Genomic DNA, 20,160 nt, shown 5'->3' on the forward strand with positions numbered 1-20,160 from the left:
TTTAAGAAGCTTCATTTAAAATTAAATTAAAATGCAGAGCCCCCCGGAACAGTGGCCAGGATCCGGGCAGTGTGAGTTCCACTGAAAATCAGCTCGCGTGCCGCCTTTGGCACGCTTGCCATAGGTTGCCTACCCCTGGACTAGCACAATAAATAACTCTCTTGTAGAGAACTCTTTGTTGTCTGCTGCAGTAATTGCAGCAGAGTCAAAGAAAAAAATATTGCCAGGTTAGTGGTGGGATGCATAGCCATTAATAGAAGCAACATTGCTTGCTTTGTGTAGTAGTCAAGATTTCTGTTTGGAGCCTTGACTTGCTTGACAGGAAAGGGAAATGTTCTATAGACATTTCGGTAGGGAGTGGAGAAGGAGGTAAAAGAAATGATTTAATAGCCTCCTACCCCTTCTGAAAAGTACATTTGGCGAGGTTGGAATGTACAAACTTCTGTAGAGATTTTTAGCTATTGGAAGGGATTATGCTTCTGTGTAGACTTAACTCCTCTCTAACAGTGGTTACCCTTGTGTGTGTGTTTCTTATTCCTAATCGCTAATGTGTAGGTATTTGTTTCTCATTATCTATCTTGTATAAGCCGCCTCCTCTGCCTCCTCCTGCCTATTCCTGCTAACAGTTTATAATCCAGTATCAGAGGGGTAGCCGTGTTAGTCTGAATCTGTAAAAAGCAACAGAGGGTCCTGTGGCACCTTTAAGACTAACAGAACTATTGGGAGCATAAGCTTTCGTGGGTAAGAACCTCACTTCTTGAGATGCAAGTAATGGAAATTTTATAAGTTTATAATCCAGGATGCACATCACCACCGATCTTCTACCATATTTTGAAACCTCAGACAGAACTCTGACCTTCAAATATGAATAAACTCATCTGTGAACAAATGTGCATCTTTAATAATTCGGCAATAAAGAAGAGGAATAGAAAGCCCTAGTCACAGCCTCCTGACAAAGATTCTGACTCAAGATTAAAAGGCTTTTCCACTAACCTCTGCCCTCATTTTCCCTTCTGTTGAAACACAAGAATAGGAGGAAATTTATTTATAATTTACTATCAATTCAATTGTCAAATAATTCTGTTCAGACTACATTGATGAAAGGGATTCATATTCCACTATATCCCCCCTGCAAACCTGCATATACCCTACACACTGGCCATGGGACAGGTCCTCCTCATTTCCTTCCAGAAACCCCAATGGCAAAAATCGGTGGCTCTAATAGTGGATAGCCAAGTTTTGATTTGTTACATATTGCTTGTTATTAATAACACTTTATAGTTTGTGGTCCTGCTGAATAATAAAATGCATTCATTTTTATTTTTAAAAAAATTTAAACTCCAAAAAAAAATATAATAATAATAATAATAATAACCCTGATGCCAGTTCGCACCCCCCAAAAAGAATCCTCTGTGTTTGTAAATCATATCACAATTTCTTTGGTGAAATCTATTTGGCATTGCTCCAAGGGCCCAACCTGCTACCAAATTTAGCAGTGAACTGCAGAAATAACTCCTGTCTTATGGTTTTGGAGGCTGGGGTGTTCACATGCTACTGTATGGGTGACTTCCTTATTAAGTACTCTGATGGTAACCTGCTGAAATGATTAGTTTTGTTCGGGACCTGTCAATGCTATAGCTATTTTCCAGGGTCAGAGCTGGTTGCAACATGGCTGTCTCCTGACCCAGTTACCATAATGTTAGAAGTTGTAGCATAGACAGGATCTAACTGTCCATGCTGCACCAGCGCCAAGCTTTGTCAAGAGACTATTTTTTCATGCCTGCCCTCTCGGTCAAGAGAAACTGCATGCCCACAAGGATTGGAGTGAGTGAGGAGGGAAGAGCCCCAAAGAGATGCTCCCTGTCCAATTTTCTAAAATCAAAGGGCAACAGCTCTACAAGAGCACTGCAAACCCTGGGAAATAAGAGCAGCCAAAGGGTTAAACTTAAATTACAGGGAGAGATGTTTTTATGCAGGCAAAATGTTAGTCAAGTTGGAATTAAGCCAGAACACCAGCACCTGTGCAGTTTGTAACTGTTTCAAAGTGCTGATAATTTGAGTTTAGTTATAAGGTACTCTCTGACATTGACCCAACCCTATTTGGCTTGTATATCTGATGGGATCAGAGCCCAATTTGGTGATATGTTTATACAAGCATACAGAAGAGATGAAAAGTTCTTCTCTCAGCTGTGATAATGAATTCTGTAACATCACCCGAAATGCTTTCTTTGTTTTCTCAGACACTCTTAATCTTGCGCCTCTTTAACTTTGTGGCTTAGAGTGCTCACAGTTATGCAGAGGATGTTCTGTAAATTGAGAGGTTCAAAGCAGGCCCGGCCATACAGGCTCCAATATAAGGATTCAGGATATTGGCAGATGGGGGAAGAGCATTCACCTTAGATTGAACATTTTGTTTGATCAGAGGGGAGGGGTGTGAAAATGGCATGCCAAAACCAAAAACCCTACCTGGAATGCTTCCGTAAAAGATGACTCTTCTAGGCATTCTGGCAGCCCAGTACACAGGAATTTCTTAGTCATTTCACTGGTGAAATTTTATCTGTTACAGCCTGTGTACTATATTAAGTAGCTCAAATAGCATGTCAAAAACTCAGATATTCAAGGTAATAAAATATGCATTTGATAGTTTTTTCAAATCGCATGTGAAGGAACGCTTTCTGGTTTGCTAGATTGACCATTATAATAGGAAGAGGTACCCCCTAATAGTGCGATACTTACATTGCAGTGTTTGAGGATAGAGGGGTTTTGTGTCATTCAAAGGTTCAAATTAAAAATTCACATTAGCTCTCAATGAATAACACTGTTCTTCATGCTGATAAATTCTTCTTTTACCTGTAGTATAATAGCACCAAGACTGGATGGTTTCAGTGAATCAGTGAAATATGTCTAGATATGATGGTGATAGGCACCTGGTATAAAGCTAAATTTATAGTAAATCAATATATTGATCCATTACTATATTATTAATATATTTATTATCATTAACACATTATAAATGATCATTGCTGTTAATGATAATTAATATATTAATGCATAAATTAATCAAGCATTTTCTATTAATTGCTCTGATCAAATCCACCTGAACATTAGCTGATTTTTTTTGCAAAACTATTTCCTTTTTTTGCCTAAAATGGCTGCCTATCTTGGCCCAGTTGGACATTCCATAGATTGTATCATTCTTCACATCCTTTTGAACACATCTATCTTATATTTTTCTTTTTTTTCCCCATTTGTGCATTGTTCTGCTGCTATTCCAGTAGGGATGTAAATACTGTCTTTTGGGGAGTGAGACTAGATGTACCATTTTGAGATCTATTGCCAGCCTTTAGCTCTTCTATCCTTGGACTAAACTATAGAACTTCTTTGTTTCTAGCTTGTTGTCCTCTTATTTTTCAAACGTTGGATCCCTTCTGTTGTCATTTCCTTGTATTTCTTTACTCAATCTTCACTTAGTGCAGCAGACACTGCAGCTGTGTCTACTTCTTCAACAGTAGCGATGAGGTGAGCTTCCTGGCTTCAGTTGTTCAGATTTCCACAGGCAGTGCAAACAACTGTGGAAGATTTACCTTTCAATGGTCAGAAGCTGTTCGCAGATTCCATGGACAACTGTCTTCATACCCTAAAGAACTGTAGAGCAACACTTAGGTCATTAGGGATAGAGATGTCTCCAAATAAATGGAAATATAGCTGATTTCAATTGGCACAAAGCTCCCACCTGGCTCAATTTTCTACCTTCCGTAGGCTACCGGAGCCACTGGCTAAGAGGTCAAGGTTTGCAAAGAAAAAGCCTGCAACCACCTCAACTGCTTCATACAAGTCTGCAACATTGTCCAAATGCCAGTTTTGATGGTTTGGTTGAGAATCCAGACTACCCAATGACCAGGTTTTATCAGCTGCACAAGACAACCCCCATTCCTCAATTTGGACACTGCCTCTTTCTCTTTCATCAAGCCTGGGAGGCTATAACATCAGACAAATGGGTAGTGGAGGCTGTTACTTCAGGATATAAAATCCAATTTCCTTCCACTCTGCCCTTCCAACCTCCTTCCCTGTCACTCCTTAGGGACCATTCTTATGAGCAGTTGCTAACATAGGAGATCTCATCACTCCTAAGTCTAGGAGCCCTAGAGCCAGTCCCACTTCAGCACAGGGGGGGAAGAGTTATATTCAAGATATGTTCTCAGACCCAGGGAAAATTAGGGTTGGAGGCCAATATTAGATCTCAGACAATTGAACAAGCATGTCAGATATCTAAAATTCAGAATGGCGTCCCTAGCAGCTACAGTTCCCTCCCTGGAATTAAGGGACTGGTTTGCGACCCTTGACCTCAAAGAAGACTACTCCCACTTAGCGATTCATCCTTCTCACAAAAGATTTCTTCATTTCACTTTCAATCACAATCATTACCAGGACCAGGTCTTACCCTTCGGTCTGTCATCCACCCCAAGGTTGTTCTAAAAAATCATGGTGGTCATAGCTGCCTACCTAGGTTGTCTAAGAATAAATCTTTTCCCTACATTGACAACTGGCTCCTTAAGGGTCAGTCATATCAGGAGGAATGATTGGCGGTTCAAACAACTTTTGCCAGCTCTTTAAACAGATCTTACCAAGGCCCCGAGACCTCAGCTGAACACTGACAAATACATAGCTGGAAACCAGTGTGGCTCACCTGTGTATTAGTATTGTTAAAATAGATGTTAAGTTTATAAGAATGTTTTTAGTCTTTATAAAAAGAACAGGAGTACTTGTTGCACCTTAGAGACTAACACATTTATTTGAGCATAAGCTTTCGTGGGCTACAGCCCACTTCATCAGATGCGTAGAATGGAACATGTAGTATGAAACACTTTGTAGGATGCTGAATGTATTAATCTCACTTACAACATCTGTCCCCATGTTATAAGGTGACATTAAGTGTTTGCATTGTAATCCTTTGTGATTGTGTAAGTAATCAAACAGGAAAGAAGCACTAATTAATGTAAAATGCAGGCTTCCTACAGAAGGTGTTAGGTCCTGCCCACCAAGACGACCCATTAAAACCAAATGAGCCATTGTGGAACATCACATAACAAAGACTTTGTTAATTGGATTTCTTTCTCCCTCTTCCCCCTTTGGCCCCCCGGAATGAAGGAGACATGCATGTAAACTTATCCCGTCAGCTTGAACTTTGGGGGAAGGGGGGGGATACAAATCTCTTAAGAATAAACTATCTTTATGCGGCTTGGAGTCTGAGGGGCAAGGGTTACTAAGTGTAAGCAAAAGATCCCCAGTGCTTGGACTGAGTTACCTCAAAGGACATATAGAGCTTGCTTATTATAGAAGCTTCTATTACCTTTTGAAAACTAAGACTGTAACTCATTTGTGTGTGTATGTTTACCTGGTTTAACCTTGTAAATAACTCAATTCTTGTTCTTAGTAAATCTTTAGTTAGTTTATTATTGGATTGGCTACAAGCTTTGTCTTTAGTGTAAGATATAGGATGCAATTGACCTGGGGTAAGTGACTGGTCCTGTGAGACTGGGAGTAACCTGAATATTGCTGTGATTTTTGGGGACCATCTATCATAAAGGCAAGCTTGCCTAGGTGGTGAGATAGACTGGAGTATCCAAAGAGACTGCCTGTGACTCTGTGGTTAGGCTGTTAAAGTGCCTGAAGAGTTTTCACTTGATACATGGTTGGAGAAATCTAAGTATAGAATTCACAACCAGTTTGGGGTGTGTGCCCTGCTTCTTAAGTCTACCCTACGGTTGATACTCATGCTCTTGAGCCACTTGACAACCCCTATACAACAAATATTCTTTATAGGAATGCATCTGGATTCGATAATGGGCGGAGCTTATCTCCCTCTGACAGGTTTCTTGCTCTAAAGAATCTTATACAGAGTGCAGCTCAGCCCTCAAGTTCCAGCAAGGACATGTCTGTAACTTCTGGGACACATGGCAGCTTGTGTTTTTTATGACACAAAATGCCAGATTGCATCTTCGATGTCTCCAGGAATGGCTTAGACTGTTTATGTATCCAATAAACACAGTCTCAGCAAGCATGTATCTGTACCCAGACAGGTTCTACAGTCACTCACCTAGTGGATTAATCCATCCAAAGTTCGTTCAGGAATCCTGTTCAGCCAGAATCCCCATACAATCATATTAATGTCAGAAGCTTCCCTCTTGGATAGAGAGCACATTTGATCCCTCACACTGTCCAAGGCAAATGGTCACAACAGGAACAGCACTTGTACATCAATCTATTGGAATTAAGGGCAGTCAGAAATGCTTGCCTCCACTTCCTTCCCCTACTCAAAATCAAGATCATGACTGACAACATAGCATGCATGTATTATATTAATCATCAAAGTGGCGCGCATTCCCCCTCAATCTGCACCAAAGCGATAAAGCTTTGGAACTGCTGCATAGCCAATCGGATGGTCGTCTCGGCTTCTTACCTCTCGAGTGTACAAAACACCATGGCAGGTGACCTGAGCAGATATTTCTCCCTAAATTACAAATGGGAGTTGGACTCTCAAGTCTTCAACAAAGTATTCCTATCTTGGGGATTGCCAGGCATCGACCTTCTTGCCATGGCAGCCAACACAAAGTGCAGGAAATTCTGTTTCAGATGGGGGTTCGATTCCCGATCTGAAGATGTTTTCCTAATTACATGGTTAAAGGGTCTTTTTTATGCATATTCTCCAACTCCATTGCTCTTAAAGTTCCTTATCAAGATCAGACCGAACCAAGCCAAAGTCATTTTGATTGCACCAACTTGGCTAAGACAAGTTTGGTTTCCTTACCCCATCTAACTCGCCTCTCGCCATCCATGGCAGCTCCTGATCAAACCTTGATTGTTCTCAGGATGCAGATCAGAGGCTTCATCTGAATCTGAATGTCCTGTAACTAGAAGCCTGATTCTGCAATGGTTCTTGGGATGAGAGACCACATGTTCATCAGAAGTACGAAAGATACTGTTAAATAGCAGAAAGGATTCTTCTAGGCATACTTACCTTCAAAAATGGAGAAAATATAACATTTTGTGTAACCAGTGCCATCTTTCTCCTATCCAGTTGTCTCTTTCCTCAATCTTGGTTTACCTGTTGGAATTAAAAAAATCAGGCCTTTCTATGAGTTCCATCAAGATTCATTTAGCGGAAATAACAGTTTTCCAAGCATTGTTAGAAGGCTGCTCGGTATTCACTCATTCAACCACACTGAGATTCTTGAAAGGATTTATCAATCTTTTCCCTCAGATTGGAGCCCCTGCTCCACATTGGGATTTCAGTCTGGTTCTTAACCTCTCATGAAACAGCCCTTTGAGCCACTAATTACATGCTTGCTGCTACATCTGTCTATGAAGACTGCCTTCTTGGTGGCCATCACTTCTGCAGAAAGGGTTAGGGAGATGAGGGCTTTAATGGCAGATGCTCCCTTTCCTTCCTTCCCCCAAGGAGAAGATATCTTTGCGACCTCATCCAAGTGTCCTCTGAATTTCCTATCAACCAAAACTGTTCATCTTCCATTTTTTTCTAAGTGGCATCAGTCTATACAGGAATTGGCTCTTCATACTCTAGATTGGGGTTCTCAACCTTTTTCTTTCTGAGCCTCCCCCCTGCCCCCAACCCACATGCTATAAAAACTCCATGGCCCAGCTGTGCCACAGCAACTGTTTCTCTGCATAACCAGTAGATTAAAAGCCAGGGCTGGTGTTGGGGGGCGGGGGAGGAAGCAGGGCAATTGCCCAGGACCCCAAGCCACGGAGGGCCCCGTGAAGCTAAGTTGCTCAGGTTTTGGCTTCAGCCCCACATGGCGGGGCTCAGGCTTTGGCTTTCTGCCTTGGGCCCCGGTGAGTCTAACACTGGCCTTGCTCTCTGGTTTATTTTGGAGGACCCCTGAAACCTGCTTACAGTCTCCCAGGGGGCCCTGGACCCCTGGTTGAGAACCTCTGCTCTAGATGTTAAGAGCCTGTTAGCTGTTTACTTGGACAGGATGAGTCCTCTCAAGAAGAGCCCCTAAACTCTTTGTTTCCACTGCAGATGGGTCTAAGGGAATGCCTGTCTCCACTCATAGGCTTTCTAAAGGGCTCTCTGGATGCATTATGGGTTTGCATTGCCTTTTATGGGTTCCCTGAGGTTCCACCTCCCCAAAAGTGACTGCGCACTCTGCTAGATCACATTCTACATCTGTTGCTCTACTCAAAGATGTTCCAGTTGCTGAAAACTATAGGGCTGCAATATGGTCCTCGGTGCCCACAATTTCCACCCACTGTGGCTTAATTCATACAGCAAGATTAGAAGCTGCAGTAGGCAACGCAGTTCTTTCTTCAGCGATGGACTCTGTTCTGAAGCTGCCACCTCTTTAAAAGTGGTACTGCTAGGGAGTCACCTAAAGTGGCGCACCCACAGGGACACTGCTCGAAGAAGGAGAGATTACTCACTTTGTGCAGTAACTGGAGTTCTTCAAGATGTGTCCCTCCTTGGGTGTTCCGCTACCCGCTCTCCTCCACTCTGCTTTGGAGCCACCTCTGTGGGCTTTGCGGTAGAGAAGGAACTGAGGGCAGTCTGCCTCTGCAGCCCTATATAGCCTTGTTATGGGGCATGAGGATCTGTAGGACTCATGCACAGGCAAAAGGTACACTGCTACCAAAAATTTCTGACCAAAAGTACAGGGGCGCATATGGACCTAAAGTGGAGCTCCCACAGGGACAGCACTTGAAGTTACAGCACAAGGTGAATTATTTTTCCTTTCCTCCTTTCCCTGATCTTTTTTCCACAGAAGCCACTGAGCAGAATGGCTGCATGGTCCCCATCTCTTGTTGATTTAGTGCATTTCCATGAAAAGAGTATATTTTAGTATTTCTGCTGAGATCCTTGTGAAATTGAACTAGATGTTAGAACATTTTGAGTAAAAACTCCAGCCTCCTGCTTCTGTGAGCAAAAAACCCCTAGATCTCAACTGGCAAATGACCAAAGCCAACATTCACAAAGGCTATCAGACCTCAGTTTCTGTTTCACTAATTTTGCCTGAACCCTTAACTCATCATCTTAACAAGGGATTTCTGGTTTTAGATAATTGCTTATTCAGGAGGAAATGACTGGTCATATTTTCTTACCCTTTCCCCCCCCCCCACTGTCTGATCTCTCTCTCTCTCTCTCTCTCTCACTCTTTGAATAGATAGTTTGGGTGTGCTTTTCATGTGGTAAAAACCAATCTAACTCCCTATAAACAGTAACAGTGTGTTCAGCTTTGTAAAATTATGTTAATTCTAGGAAGTGAAAATATTAAATTTAAAACTCAAGTTAAAAAATTGCTATTGTTTGGAACAGAAAAGCTCAAAGTGTAGGTTCTCTGTCATCTTCCCTTACTACTTCCTTCCCACTGACACTTTGATGTGGGGACAGGCTGAGCATTTTTTTCACACCACCATTTTGGTCCGGCAGCTCTTCTTCAGAATTAATGCTACTGGGCTATGCATAATCCTGACCTTCTACATGTAAGCCTTCCAAATGCTGTGAGTAAAAGTACAAGAGTAGCAGTATTTACACATGTAGATATGGATGTACTGCTTGTGATCTGAGGTAGGATATGGAATGGTAGTCCAGTTCTGAGAGTTCTTAAAAAGGAAATGTGAGGAAGAGGGGCAATTAGCTGCGTCCTCTATTCCCCTCCCACAGGCTGACCAAATGCCATCTTTTGTATCATGGCACTTTTGATGTTCTCTCGCTCTTCCATATCAGGAAGATAAATGGCAAATTGGAAGAAATTTTCTAAAACATTCTAGAGGGGTTGGCAAGCCTTCTCTGAATCATTACTCAGAGGAAACAGGAGAGTTCTTATTTAAAAACAAAAAAACCCAACAACCTGGGGGGTGGGGTGTAAAACTTCATATAATGTTTTTTTAATATACCCACTAGAATTGTTTCAGCTTTTTCTCTGCCTTTGCTGCACCCACCTGTATTTCCATATTACAGAAAGTGGATCTGGTTTGCAAAATAGATGAAAAGGAATAGGGGCAAATGGAAGAGGAGGATCAAAAGAGAGGGAAACAGTAGATATGCAAAATATGAAAGAGCTAAAAGGAAAGATTACTATAAGAAAAGCTTGCCGCAGGAGACAATGCAACTAGAAGAAAGGATTAGAGAGAAATCTTACTTTATCAAGAAAAATTAGGTGGACCAGAGATTCAGACCTTGAGGACTCTGCTCTCCAAGCCAGCAGGAATTTATCGCTCTTGGAGCAAGCTCACTGATGTCTTCAAGACCCACACTATATGGTGCAACGCCTATTAACAAGGATTAAGGATACTTCTATTTATTACCCTATATTGCACTTTGTTGGCTGAAGGAAGTGGGTTGAACTATAGAAGGGAAAATACAGCCAGTCATTTAATCCACAGAGCTCAAGCCTGACTCCTTTACTCTCCAGCCCCTGAATCCAAGGTCTTGTCTTGGTCTAGTCTAGATCATGTGGGAAGATCTTACTATGAAAAGATGCCACGGGGAAGCAAAGAGGGGGGGTTGTGGAAACTTCATGCTAGAAGTAGATTTTAAAAAGTAGCTTTAGGATATTAACGTCCACAGAGATGACCCACACTTGTCATAATGGACAGGGGCATCTTTAATGCAACTAGAGGCCACTCCTTTTGGTTAAGAGAGTTCAGTTCCAGACTTTAAGCTGCTGTGTAATGAAGAACAGCGTAGATCTGAATTGCTGCAGCATTAGTCAATATCTTCCCTCCATCTAGAGTTGGTTTGCTGTATTGTTATGGACTTTTGATTAGTCCATGGAGGGTGTACTTTCATTGGCAAGGTTATTATGCAGGTTGACTAATGTTAGTCTGTTCTTTTGCCCCCAATGTTGTGTCTGTATGTTCTTATAATTGTGGGTGAGGTGGGGGGTTGCCCCTCTTTTGTGCACTCTGGGTCTTCACAAGATTTCCACTTGCCTGGAGATTAATCCCAGGCATCATCAAGAGTTCTAGATGGGGAACACAGCCTTCTAGTTGAGGATAAGAGAAGTGCTTAGTGAAACAGGTGGCTGTAAACAAATAGTGTAAAACATAAATGAGAGACGGAAATGAATACCAGAAAATATGTAGACCTGAAAAAGAACTCCGTGCAAGGTTGAGAGCTTGTCTCTCTCACCAACAGAAGGTGGTTCGATAAAAGATATTACCTCATCCACCTTGTCTGAGGAAATACGTATGCATTTCCTTCTGGATGCTGCTGTAAGTTTTATTAGCTCTCTTAAAAGCTTTGAATGTGAATTCTTTTTCTTCTTTCCTGCTCTTTCTGAAAATACTAGAAGTAACTTCTGGATAGAGGATGCCAGTTAAGATGGTATGAGAGATGGAAATGAGAACAAGTTTCCTTGCTCACCCATAGAAATCTGCAGGACCAGGGGTTGATATTCAGAAGGAATATTGTCCCTTGCTAGAAAAGGACAGATGTGTGAAGAAAGAGCATCCTTTCTACTTTTCCTATACTCTGTAATCTCATGCTGAAATGGAACAGATTTTCAATTTCCGACCTCAGCACCAAACAGCTTGTCATTATCTGTTTTAGCTGCTTCCATTTTAGGTGAGTTTGGGCTCTCTCGGGTTGCTTTGTTTAGTTAATAGTTTTATTGTGTCTTAGTTTATATAATCAATACCTTAAGAAAAACATCTCCCAGAACTGTGGTCAGAGAGCCTGTTTGACTCAGGAGTCCAGTATGTTTCCTTCCTACCTGATGTGTATGTGCTCCTCTGTGGGCCAATGCAGGGAAAGGGTAATGACCCTGTCTCTGCCCCCTTTTGGAGTGATTTGCGCTCTTGAGAGGTTCATGGAGGAAGCAGGAGAGACAACCCTAATGAAACTTGAAGGCCCTGACTCTGTTATAGTTATAGTGTAATTGTTTCAGGGGATTGCTTATCACAACTGGATAGGAACATCTTGAGTGTGACATGGGGTCACTCCTTTCGTTTAAGAACTGTTGCCAAGAACAGAAATCCTATAGCTAATCCAGTAACTTGCATACTGAGAAGGTTGCTCTGTGCCCAGAATTCTCAAATATTTAATCTGTTAGAGTGTTTTTATATAGTGTCAGTAGAAAGCCACAGAAGCCTCATTTTGTTGAGGACAGTCCGCTTTTTCTCCCCAAAGAGAGATTCCTAATCCCTGGGGAATCCCTTCCCTCAAAAAATTTTAAGGTAAGCAGCATGGAGCAGTTAGCACTCCCTGCCTATCTGTGTTCAGAATGGCTGAGATGGGCACAATGGATACTTTCTGAACCTGTCCACAAGCCTTCATGTACCCTGCATTAAGCTGGAACTGAATACTGCAGCAACATCCTCCCTCTTGCTTCAGTGCTGAATTCTGCAGCAAATGGAAATTCTGCAGCAGCCTGAAATAAATGTGAAAATGAACAATGCAATCAATACAGTATTCTTTGTGGTATTTATTCTGATGTAAAATTCAGTTTATTTTATGTTGTCCTCAGATTTTCACTTAGCTGCAGATTTTTATTAACAATGCAAAACAGAATTGTAAAATTTGTTAGGAGGGAGCAGAGTGTTTGTTTATGGAGGCTTGGAGTTCTGGGACCCTGGAGGCATTTGAAGCTTTTTAAAGCTTCTCATTCCTTCTCTTGGTTTCATGTAAACAGCTCTGTTGGCTGTAACAGAAGGGAGGAGAGCCTTAAGGCTGAAAGAATGGTGGCCAGCACACAGAAGCTGTGCAACAGAGTGGTGTTTTGAACATAAATTCCATTCAGTGACTGACTGGATGGGAGAACCTCTGCCAAGTGACCTGGATAGTGATGATAAGTAATAGAAACCCCGAAGAGGACTGCAAATGTTGTCAGTCTCTGCTGGGTCTAAAATGTCTGCACTGTTAAGTCTGAGTACATTAAAGGGCACATTTGGTTAAAAAATGTACTTTTCAAATGATGTGAAAACTTAATGGTATGTCAGTCAGACTGAGTAACTTTTTCCTGTCTGCTCCCCAGTTGGTTCCATGGCAGCTCCAGCAAGTGCTTCTATATGGTGTGTTTTGTTCTAGTTAAGAGTTCCAGCTTCGTTGATTGCTGAGAAATAGGCTTTTAAAAATAGCAGATTTTTTTTATTGCAGTTCTTGTGTTCTGGATTCAGAAATACGTTTTCCCTGGAGATAGATGACAGCCAGGGAAGGCTTGGCTAGATCCTTCTTTATGTATATGTGTGGGATTCTTCTGGGAGTACTCTGGATGAGGATGTATCTTTAACTCAGCTCAGACTGTGAGATTGAGCAGGATTCGGCTTCAGCTGGAGGCCCTGGTAGGATTCTGGTTGACTGCTTAAACATCTGGTGTTTTTTCACATCACAATGCAAAAGTACAGTTGAAGGAAAGCAAGCAAGGTAGTTGGTTCTTAACGGCAAATTCCTTTATGCTTTACGATTGGGTCTGAAGACAAGATGAGTAGATAGCCTAGGGGAGTAGTCATAGTTAATTAAGTGCACTTGTATAAAGCTGTATAGTTCATTGCAAGACAATGATGAAAAGTCCGTGCAAAAGCTGATGAGGAATCTTCCCTTTCAATCTCTCTCACCCTGTAATTGTAGAACATTGAAAGGAGATGAGTTTAAAGGTAAGTATGGCACCTGGATTATTTTCTTCAGCACAGTAACATCTGTCTGTATGTAGGTAGGACTGTACAAAGTACATTATTTTTTTCTTGTTCGGTACCAAAATATGGTAATACCATAACTGTAGAAATGAAACACTGTAAACTGTGCTCAGTTGAACTTGAGCATTCTGGAGGCTTGAAGTGTGTGGAGGTGAGCCTTTCTCCACAAGCGGCTAATGCTGCCTGAAAGTTATTTCCCCGATAGTGATTTTGGTTAGATGATTTGATATCATAACATGTTGTAAAATAGTTTACTGAGTGGTAATCCTGCCACACACTTTAGTTTTCAAACAAAGAGTCCTTGGAGACCTGTAGAATGGTCATTCTCTAACTTTCCAGCTGATACCCAGTTGTGGGGGAAAGTAGTTAAAATGTTCACTGGGCAGATGGGAAGAAGCTGGGGGAAAGCATTGTCTACTGATTTCTGGTGTCATGTCCTAAAGTTTGCTCTGAGCGAGCTACATAATGCAAGTGAAAGATGAGATAGAGAGTTGTGTACAATTAATTTATAAATGAACAGTAAATTGACTTGTAGGGCTGCTTCGCTGGGAAGACTGTTTTTATCTACTTGTGTGTTGCCATCGTTGAGGTCAACTAACCCTTTGAGGATTTGGTGGGAACCAGTTTAATTATAACCTTGCTTCTTTGTGTATCCTCTTTAGAATTGGTGCATCCAGGTGAAGCCAAGAAGCATAGTCACAGGGCTTTAATAGTTTAAAAATATTTACAACCAAGAGACCTTTCTCTCTACAGACTTATTTTGTGCATTCAGAAAGCTTTCAATGTAATATTTCACTTTTAATCTACAAGGTCAATAAGTGTTAGATAGTGAGCTGCTTGATAGCACAGTTTTATCAAAACATAGAGGATGCTTGTGAAAAGTAACAGTTGGGGGTGGAACAGCGGTGGGCAAACTATGGCCCGGGGTCCACATCCTGCCCTTCAGACGTTTTAATCCGGCCCTCATGCTCCCCCCAGGGAGTTAGGTCCACGCCTCCACGTAGGAGCCGGAGTGTGGGACATGCCGCTGTTTCCGGGAGCTGCTTGAGGTAAGCGCCGCCTGGAGCCTGACCCCCTCCCATGCCTCAACCCCCTCCCTCAGTCCTGATTCCGCCCCCCTGCCCTCGGAACCCCTCGGTCCCAGCCCGGAGTACCCTCCTGCACCCCCAACCCCTCATCCCTAGCCCCATCCCAGAGCCCTCCTCCCTTCCCCCCACATTTCAACCCCCTGTCCCAGCCCAGAGCCCCCTCCCACATCCTGAACGCCTCATTTCTGGCCCCACCCCAGAGCCCCCTCCCCCAGCCAGAGCCCTCACCCCCTCCCATACCCCAACCCCCAATTTCGTGAGCATTCATGGCCTGCCATACAATTTCCATACCCAGATGTGGCCCTCGGGCCAAAAAATTTGCCCACCTCTGGGGTGAAGGGAAGTGACAGTAGTGCCACAAAGGTTTGTCTCAGAACAATTGTAGTTACTATTCTGTTTACCTGGAATAAGTAAATTGTAATAAAGGGATGAAGTTTGCTGATAAAATTGGGAGAAGCAGAAGGAAGAATGGGGAAGTGTTGATATAAAAAAGGATGGCTGGAAAGAAGAGCATTGTGGAAAGCAAGAGAAGTCTGCAGGACAACCTCTGTGCGTTATGCATAGCTCAAGTCAGTGCTTCTCTTTTGAAAACATGGAAAGTTGGCCCCCAAATAATAGGGTAGGAGTATAAGAGGTTTACAAATGCTTAAATAAATTATATGGGGTGGAACGGCAAATTCACCAAAAAGGAGTAGGAGGCAGACCTACTGTGGACAGGCTTTTTACATAGCTGTTTTTGATGTTCAGCTATCGTGTGTTCTTTGCTGTAATCCGTTTCTTCACTTCCACCTTGTAATAAATTCTAAAGAACTTTGCTCACATTTAGAGTACAGCTAAAATTAGCAAAACAAGACCTTTAAACAAGAATGAAAGATTCAATGTTTGTACGTCTTGCTCTCTGGACAAGTTTGGAAAGCAGGGTTCACCTCTTTAGCAGGTATTCTCAAATTAATGAGATTCTTCCTACTACTTTATTAAATGGCATTGTCAAGATGAGGATTCCATTCTGCAGATGTACCCCTCGAGAATTTCTGTCATTGAACAAGGGAAATAGTGGGAGAGTTGGTATTGGCATAGCAACAGTAGTATTTGTTATTCAGATGGCCCCCATCCAGACTGATCTCTGCCACCACTACTGATGTATGGATATTGTTTGAACATAATTTTTAAAATCTGGTTAACATCCATCTTAAACACATTTTATTAATATGGGGGGAAAAGTCCCCTCAGATTTGTTAAGCATTGCAAAATCAATGCTGACTAGTCATAATTTAATTATAACTATCCATTTGTCGCCAGTGTCTTTCCCAAAGATTCCTTTGGCTCCTGAGATTTAGTTAAGAGTTCAGGGTTTGAGCACAAGTGTGTTTAAAATTTGCCAGTGGGGAAATTGAATTATAAGGAATCACATTATTGGTACCAGACCAAAGGTTGGTTGCTCCATGGCTAATGCTTGGCAACCACCAAGCAGGTGAAGCCTTTATGCTAACAATCTATTTGAAGATACACTCCTACAATAGCTGGCTGACAGTTGCGAGTCTCTGAATTAGATCAGGAAAATTTTATTTGCGCGTCCAAGGATAGGCTAGCTTGTCTTGTTTGATAATGAGATTTGGTTTTTGTAACACCAAAACCTTTGAATTTAGGCGAGGTTCAGAAAAAACTCTCACAATATTTAACCTTCTCTTGCCTTTTTCAGGAATTCATTGGCAATATATCTAAGGTGTGTACTGTGGATTCTGTAAGACTCTGTTCCTTATCCAAATTTCCTTATTTAAAGAACCATTGCATTAGTTCATTCATTGTACCCCGTCTCACGCTGAAACAGTATCCACAGAATGCAGAGGAACCTGGTCCATATTTTTAGTTTTCTGTTCTGTCTTTTACCACGGATCCATTTTTAGAGATTTCTTCTCTTGATTTCTTTGCAGGGAATCTGGCGAATCCCCGTGGATGAAATTGACCGCCCGGGCAGCTTTGCATCTCATATGAACCGCTCCATTGTCTTGCTGCTGAATGTGCTATCTCAGCTCAAGGATTACAACACCCTGCTGAAAGTCTCGTCCATGCTGCAGAGGACACCTGATCAGGGAAAGTGAGGCCATAAGTTTAGTCTTTTTTCTTTCCATTTTGAATATTTCCCCTTCTCCCTCCCCCCACCCCCCCATTTTTCCTGTTTCTTTGGAAAAATCCTTAACTGCTTTAAAAAAATAAAAATAAAACCCTGATCTATAACATCATAAATTACATTTCTGTTGAAGGAAGAACATATTTCAAGAGAGTGAATTAATATGGTTCTGAGGCAGTTTGACTATGCTTAAAAATGGTCCTGAGACCTATAACTCCTGGGGTCAGATACTTATCCCTACTAGAGCTGCTTTACGCTCCTCCAGCATAAAGCAGCCATTGAGCTGGCTTACCTGACCTGAGGAATCCTCTTATATGAGAAGAACCATAGGCGTCCCAGAGGCACCATAGTAGCATATATTGCCCCTTTCCTCCCCTCTGGCACAGGAGGCATGTTCAGGAGTTGAGGTTCAGACACTCCTGTGTCCCTGCAATTCCTGAGTGACTGACTAGCCCCTAACTGGCTGTTGGCAACTGCCACAATGTAGGAGTTGATCTAATACAGGAGTGATCTAATTTTAATTACATTAATTTTATTTGAAAGAGTGCCATTTTAATGTCGGCTGCATATATAGATAGAAAGGCCAGAATTTAAATATTGCAGGGTAAATTAAAAACCCCATAAAATTCCAGTTGGTTACTGAGAAGGAAATATGTACAGGATGCAGTTTTTAAGAAATTGAAATTAAGATGGATGGTAACAGGCTGTGGTGGCTGGAAGCATTACACAGCTCACTGTGTATGTTTTTCAGTGTGTGAGAGCTTCTGAGTTTGCATATGGTGCAGTACGTTCATGTATATGTGATCACTGTTCAGCAAAGTTGCAGCCAAAAATATGTTAATTTTTAGCATATCAAAAGTACTGGAGGACAGAAGGCTTTAAATTTGTACCAGGCCAGTCCATGGCTGTGTTCAAAATGCAGCATAATCATTTACAGTTCTAAACTGAAGTTTAGAGTATTCTTAACTTGTCTAAAATATGGTCCGCTTGTGCCAACCAGAGCAAGCTATAGCCATGTGAGGTGCCTGTAAGTTGTGGAAGTAGAGCGTTTTTCTCCGACAAAGTGAAAATATTGGGGTATGTATAGCATGTGCCAATTATATTTGATATTTTTAGTTTTACTAAAGGAGGTTTTTCTTTGACTTTAACCTAATTCAAATAAACTGTCAGTTGTAATAAATCAGAGAATTGTCATCAATTCAGTAATCATTCATTTGAAAAACAAAACAGAAAATGGTTTGATTAGGTAAATGCTGTAAAAAATACACATTACAGTTGGTGCATTTCTGACTAAATGTAGTTCCTGCATTTGTAGCCAGTTCTGGTTAGAAATAGTCAACTTTGAGGCTGAAATGCTGTTTTTCATCACACTGGATGGGTGAAGCTGGTTGCTGAGAACGTTTTCTCTGAAAACTTTCTTTTAAAGTGAAATACACAATTAGGAATTGCAACTCAGTGAGGCTAAAGTGTTTCATTGGGGTGGGTTAAATATGTAGTTTAAGTAGGTTCCACCCAATTGACAGCTCTTTTCTGTGGCACTTAATGTAAATAGTTAGGATTTAATGTAAATAATCATTAGGAATTATATGCGTTAATTCACTAGCTTTTTAACTCTAGAAATCTGGATTCAAAGGCAACTTGGAACACAAGTAAAAATAATCTGCTGATCCTCCCTTAGCCTCAAATGGACATTTATCCAGGTTACAAAAGCCACCTCGCAATTCAACCCAATTCTGCATAATTGACATCCTCTGCTCAGGAGAAGTCTAGATTTTGACTAACAAAGATAGTGTAGGTCAGAATTTGAGGGGTATTGAAAAGTTGTTTGGGAAAATTTGTGCACCATTTCCCACATTTTTCACACCTATAGATAATAGTGTCAGTGTCTTACCAATACAAGTACCATTCTCCACAAAGTGCCTCTCAAACTTGGGAGGGATATGGGGGAAGTTTGAAGCAGTTTGGTGTAGAAGTGTAAATTTTTGCTGGCTTTTTTCCTGCAACATCTGTTCTAAACAGATTTTATTTTTCTAGAAAGTTTACATTCTTGTTTTTAAAACTCTCTAGAACTTTTTGATGCTTAATTTCCTTTCTCATCTTCTCATTGTGGCATAGGAAGTACTTACGGGATGCAGATCGCCAGGTTCTTGCACAAAGAGCCTTTGTTCTCACAGTGAAAGTATTGGAGGACACACTCAACGAGCTGACAGAGGTAAGAAAGCATCTGTGCAACTGCCAAGAAAACTTCAGTGGTGCAGTGCAGTGGTGGCCTATTGCTCAGTCGTGAAAACCAGAGACATTCATGAAGAGTGGGTTTGATTCTGCTTTTCCTTAAACTTGTGGAAGTCCGAAATAACTGCTCTTACCCCCACGTAATTCCATTAGTGTAAAAACAATGCTAGTGAGCAGAATCTGGCCCAGGATCTTTAGTTAGCACGACCAGAGGCTCTGCTAGCAGAATAAACCTAGACTCTGTAGGTCTGGATTTGTTTCTTTAATACTCTTTCTTCACAGCCACATGCATGTTAGTTGTGTTTATAGCTTTCATTAAGTGGTATCATTCAGATTCCAGTCATTTTGTGAAAGGAATAAAAGAATAGCCATATGTCTCATGTCTCTCTGAAAAAGAGCTAAACTGCTGAATCAGTGAGCATCCAACATTCCATATTGTCTGCAAGTTAAATCAGTATCAGGGCTTGTCTGCACGGCAAGTCACTATATGGCAAGCCAGCATGCCAATCTACAGCACACCAGCTTTTCGCATGGTAGCATCCCATGTGGACACTGATACAGTGCAATGAAAGTCCTAGAGTAGAGCTGCATTCCGGTTGCAATGTAGCAGTGTCCACATTGATGTTACTGTGCAGCAAGCTAGCGTGCTGTAGCTTCACATCCTGGCTTGCCATGCAGTAATTTGCTGTGTAGATAAGTCCTCAAACTAACTTTACTGGAACTTGGAAGCATATTAGGCAAACAAATCAAGGGAAGAACTCTGGTCTAAGGATTTCTTTGGTTAAGAAGAGTACAAGCTAATAAACTCACTGAAAACAAGTTTGAAGGAGTTGGACCTTTGTATGTACTGCGGTTCTTCCATCTGGGTGTAGTAAGAATGACAGCAGTAGCATTTTATATCAGCTGTGGTTTGAAAGAGGAGAAGGTATACTCTGGTGATATTCCAAAGATCGATTTCACTACAGCAAAGCCATAACATTCAAACGTTAGATCAGAGTCCATGATATCTTTTAAGCCTCTAACCACAAGAGAAGGTTATGTCTTAGAAACCAAAATGAA

The 20,160-nt window shown here is 41.5% G+C and overlaps 1 protein-coding gene across 6 annotated transcripts in view; it reads left to right on the forward strand.

Moving 5' to 3' along the window:
* The window catches only part of CABIN1 (calcineurin binding protein 1), a 198,530-nt gene that overhangs the window by 128,047 nt on the left and 50,323 nt on the right, over positions 1-20,160 (forward strand). For all 6 annotated transcript variants that reach the window (XM_024195516.3, XM_024195520.3, XM_024195519.3 and 3 more), the window contains 2 exons: positions 16,673-16,836; positions 18,985-19,081. In XM_024195516.3, the coding sequence (XP_024051284.2) occupies positions 16,673-16,836; positions 18,985-19,081 (261 nt within the window). The remainder of the gene's footprint in view (positions 1-16,672; positions 16,837-18,984; positions 19,082-20,160) is intronic.

The sequence above is a fragment of the Terrapene carolina genome, unplaced genomic scaffold, assembly GCF_002925995.2.
Source record: "Terrapene carolina triunguis isolate 2854851 unplaced genomic scaffold, T_m_triunguis-2.0 Scaffold790, whole genome shotgun sequence".
In the NCBI taxonomy this organism is placed as follows: domain Eukaryota; kingdom Metazoa; phylum Chordata; order Testudines; family Emydidae; genus Terrapene; species Terrapene triunguis.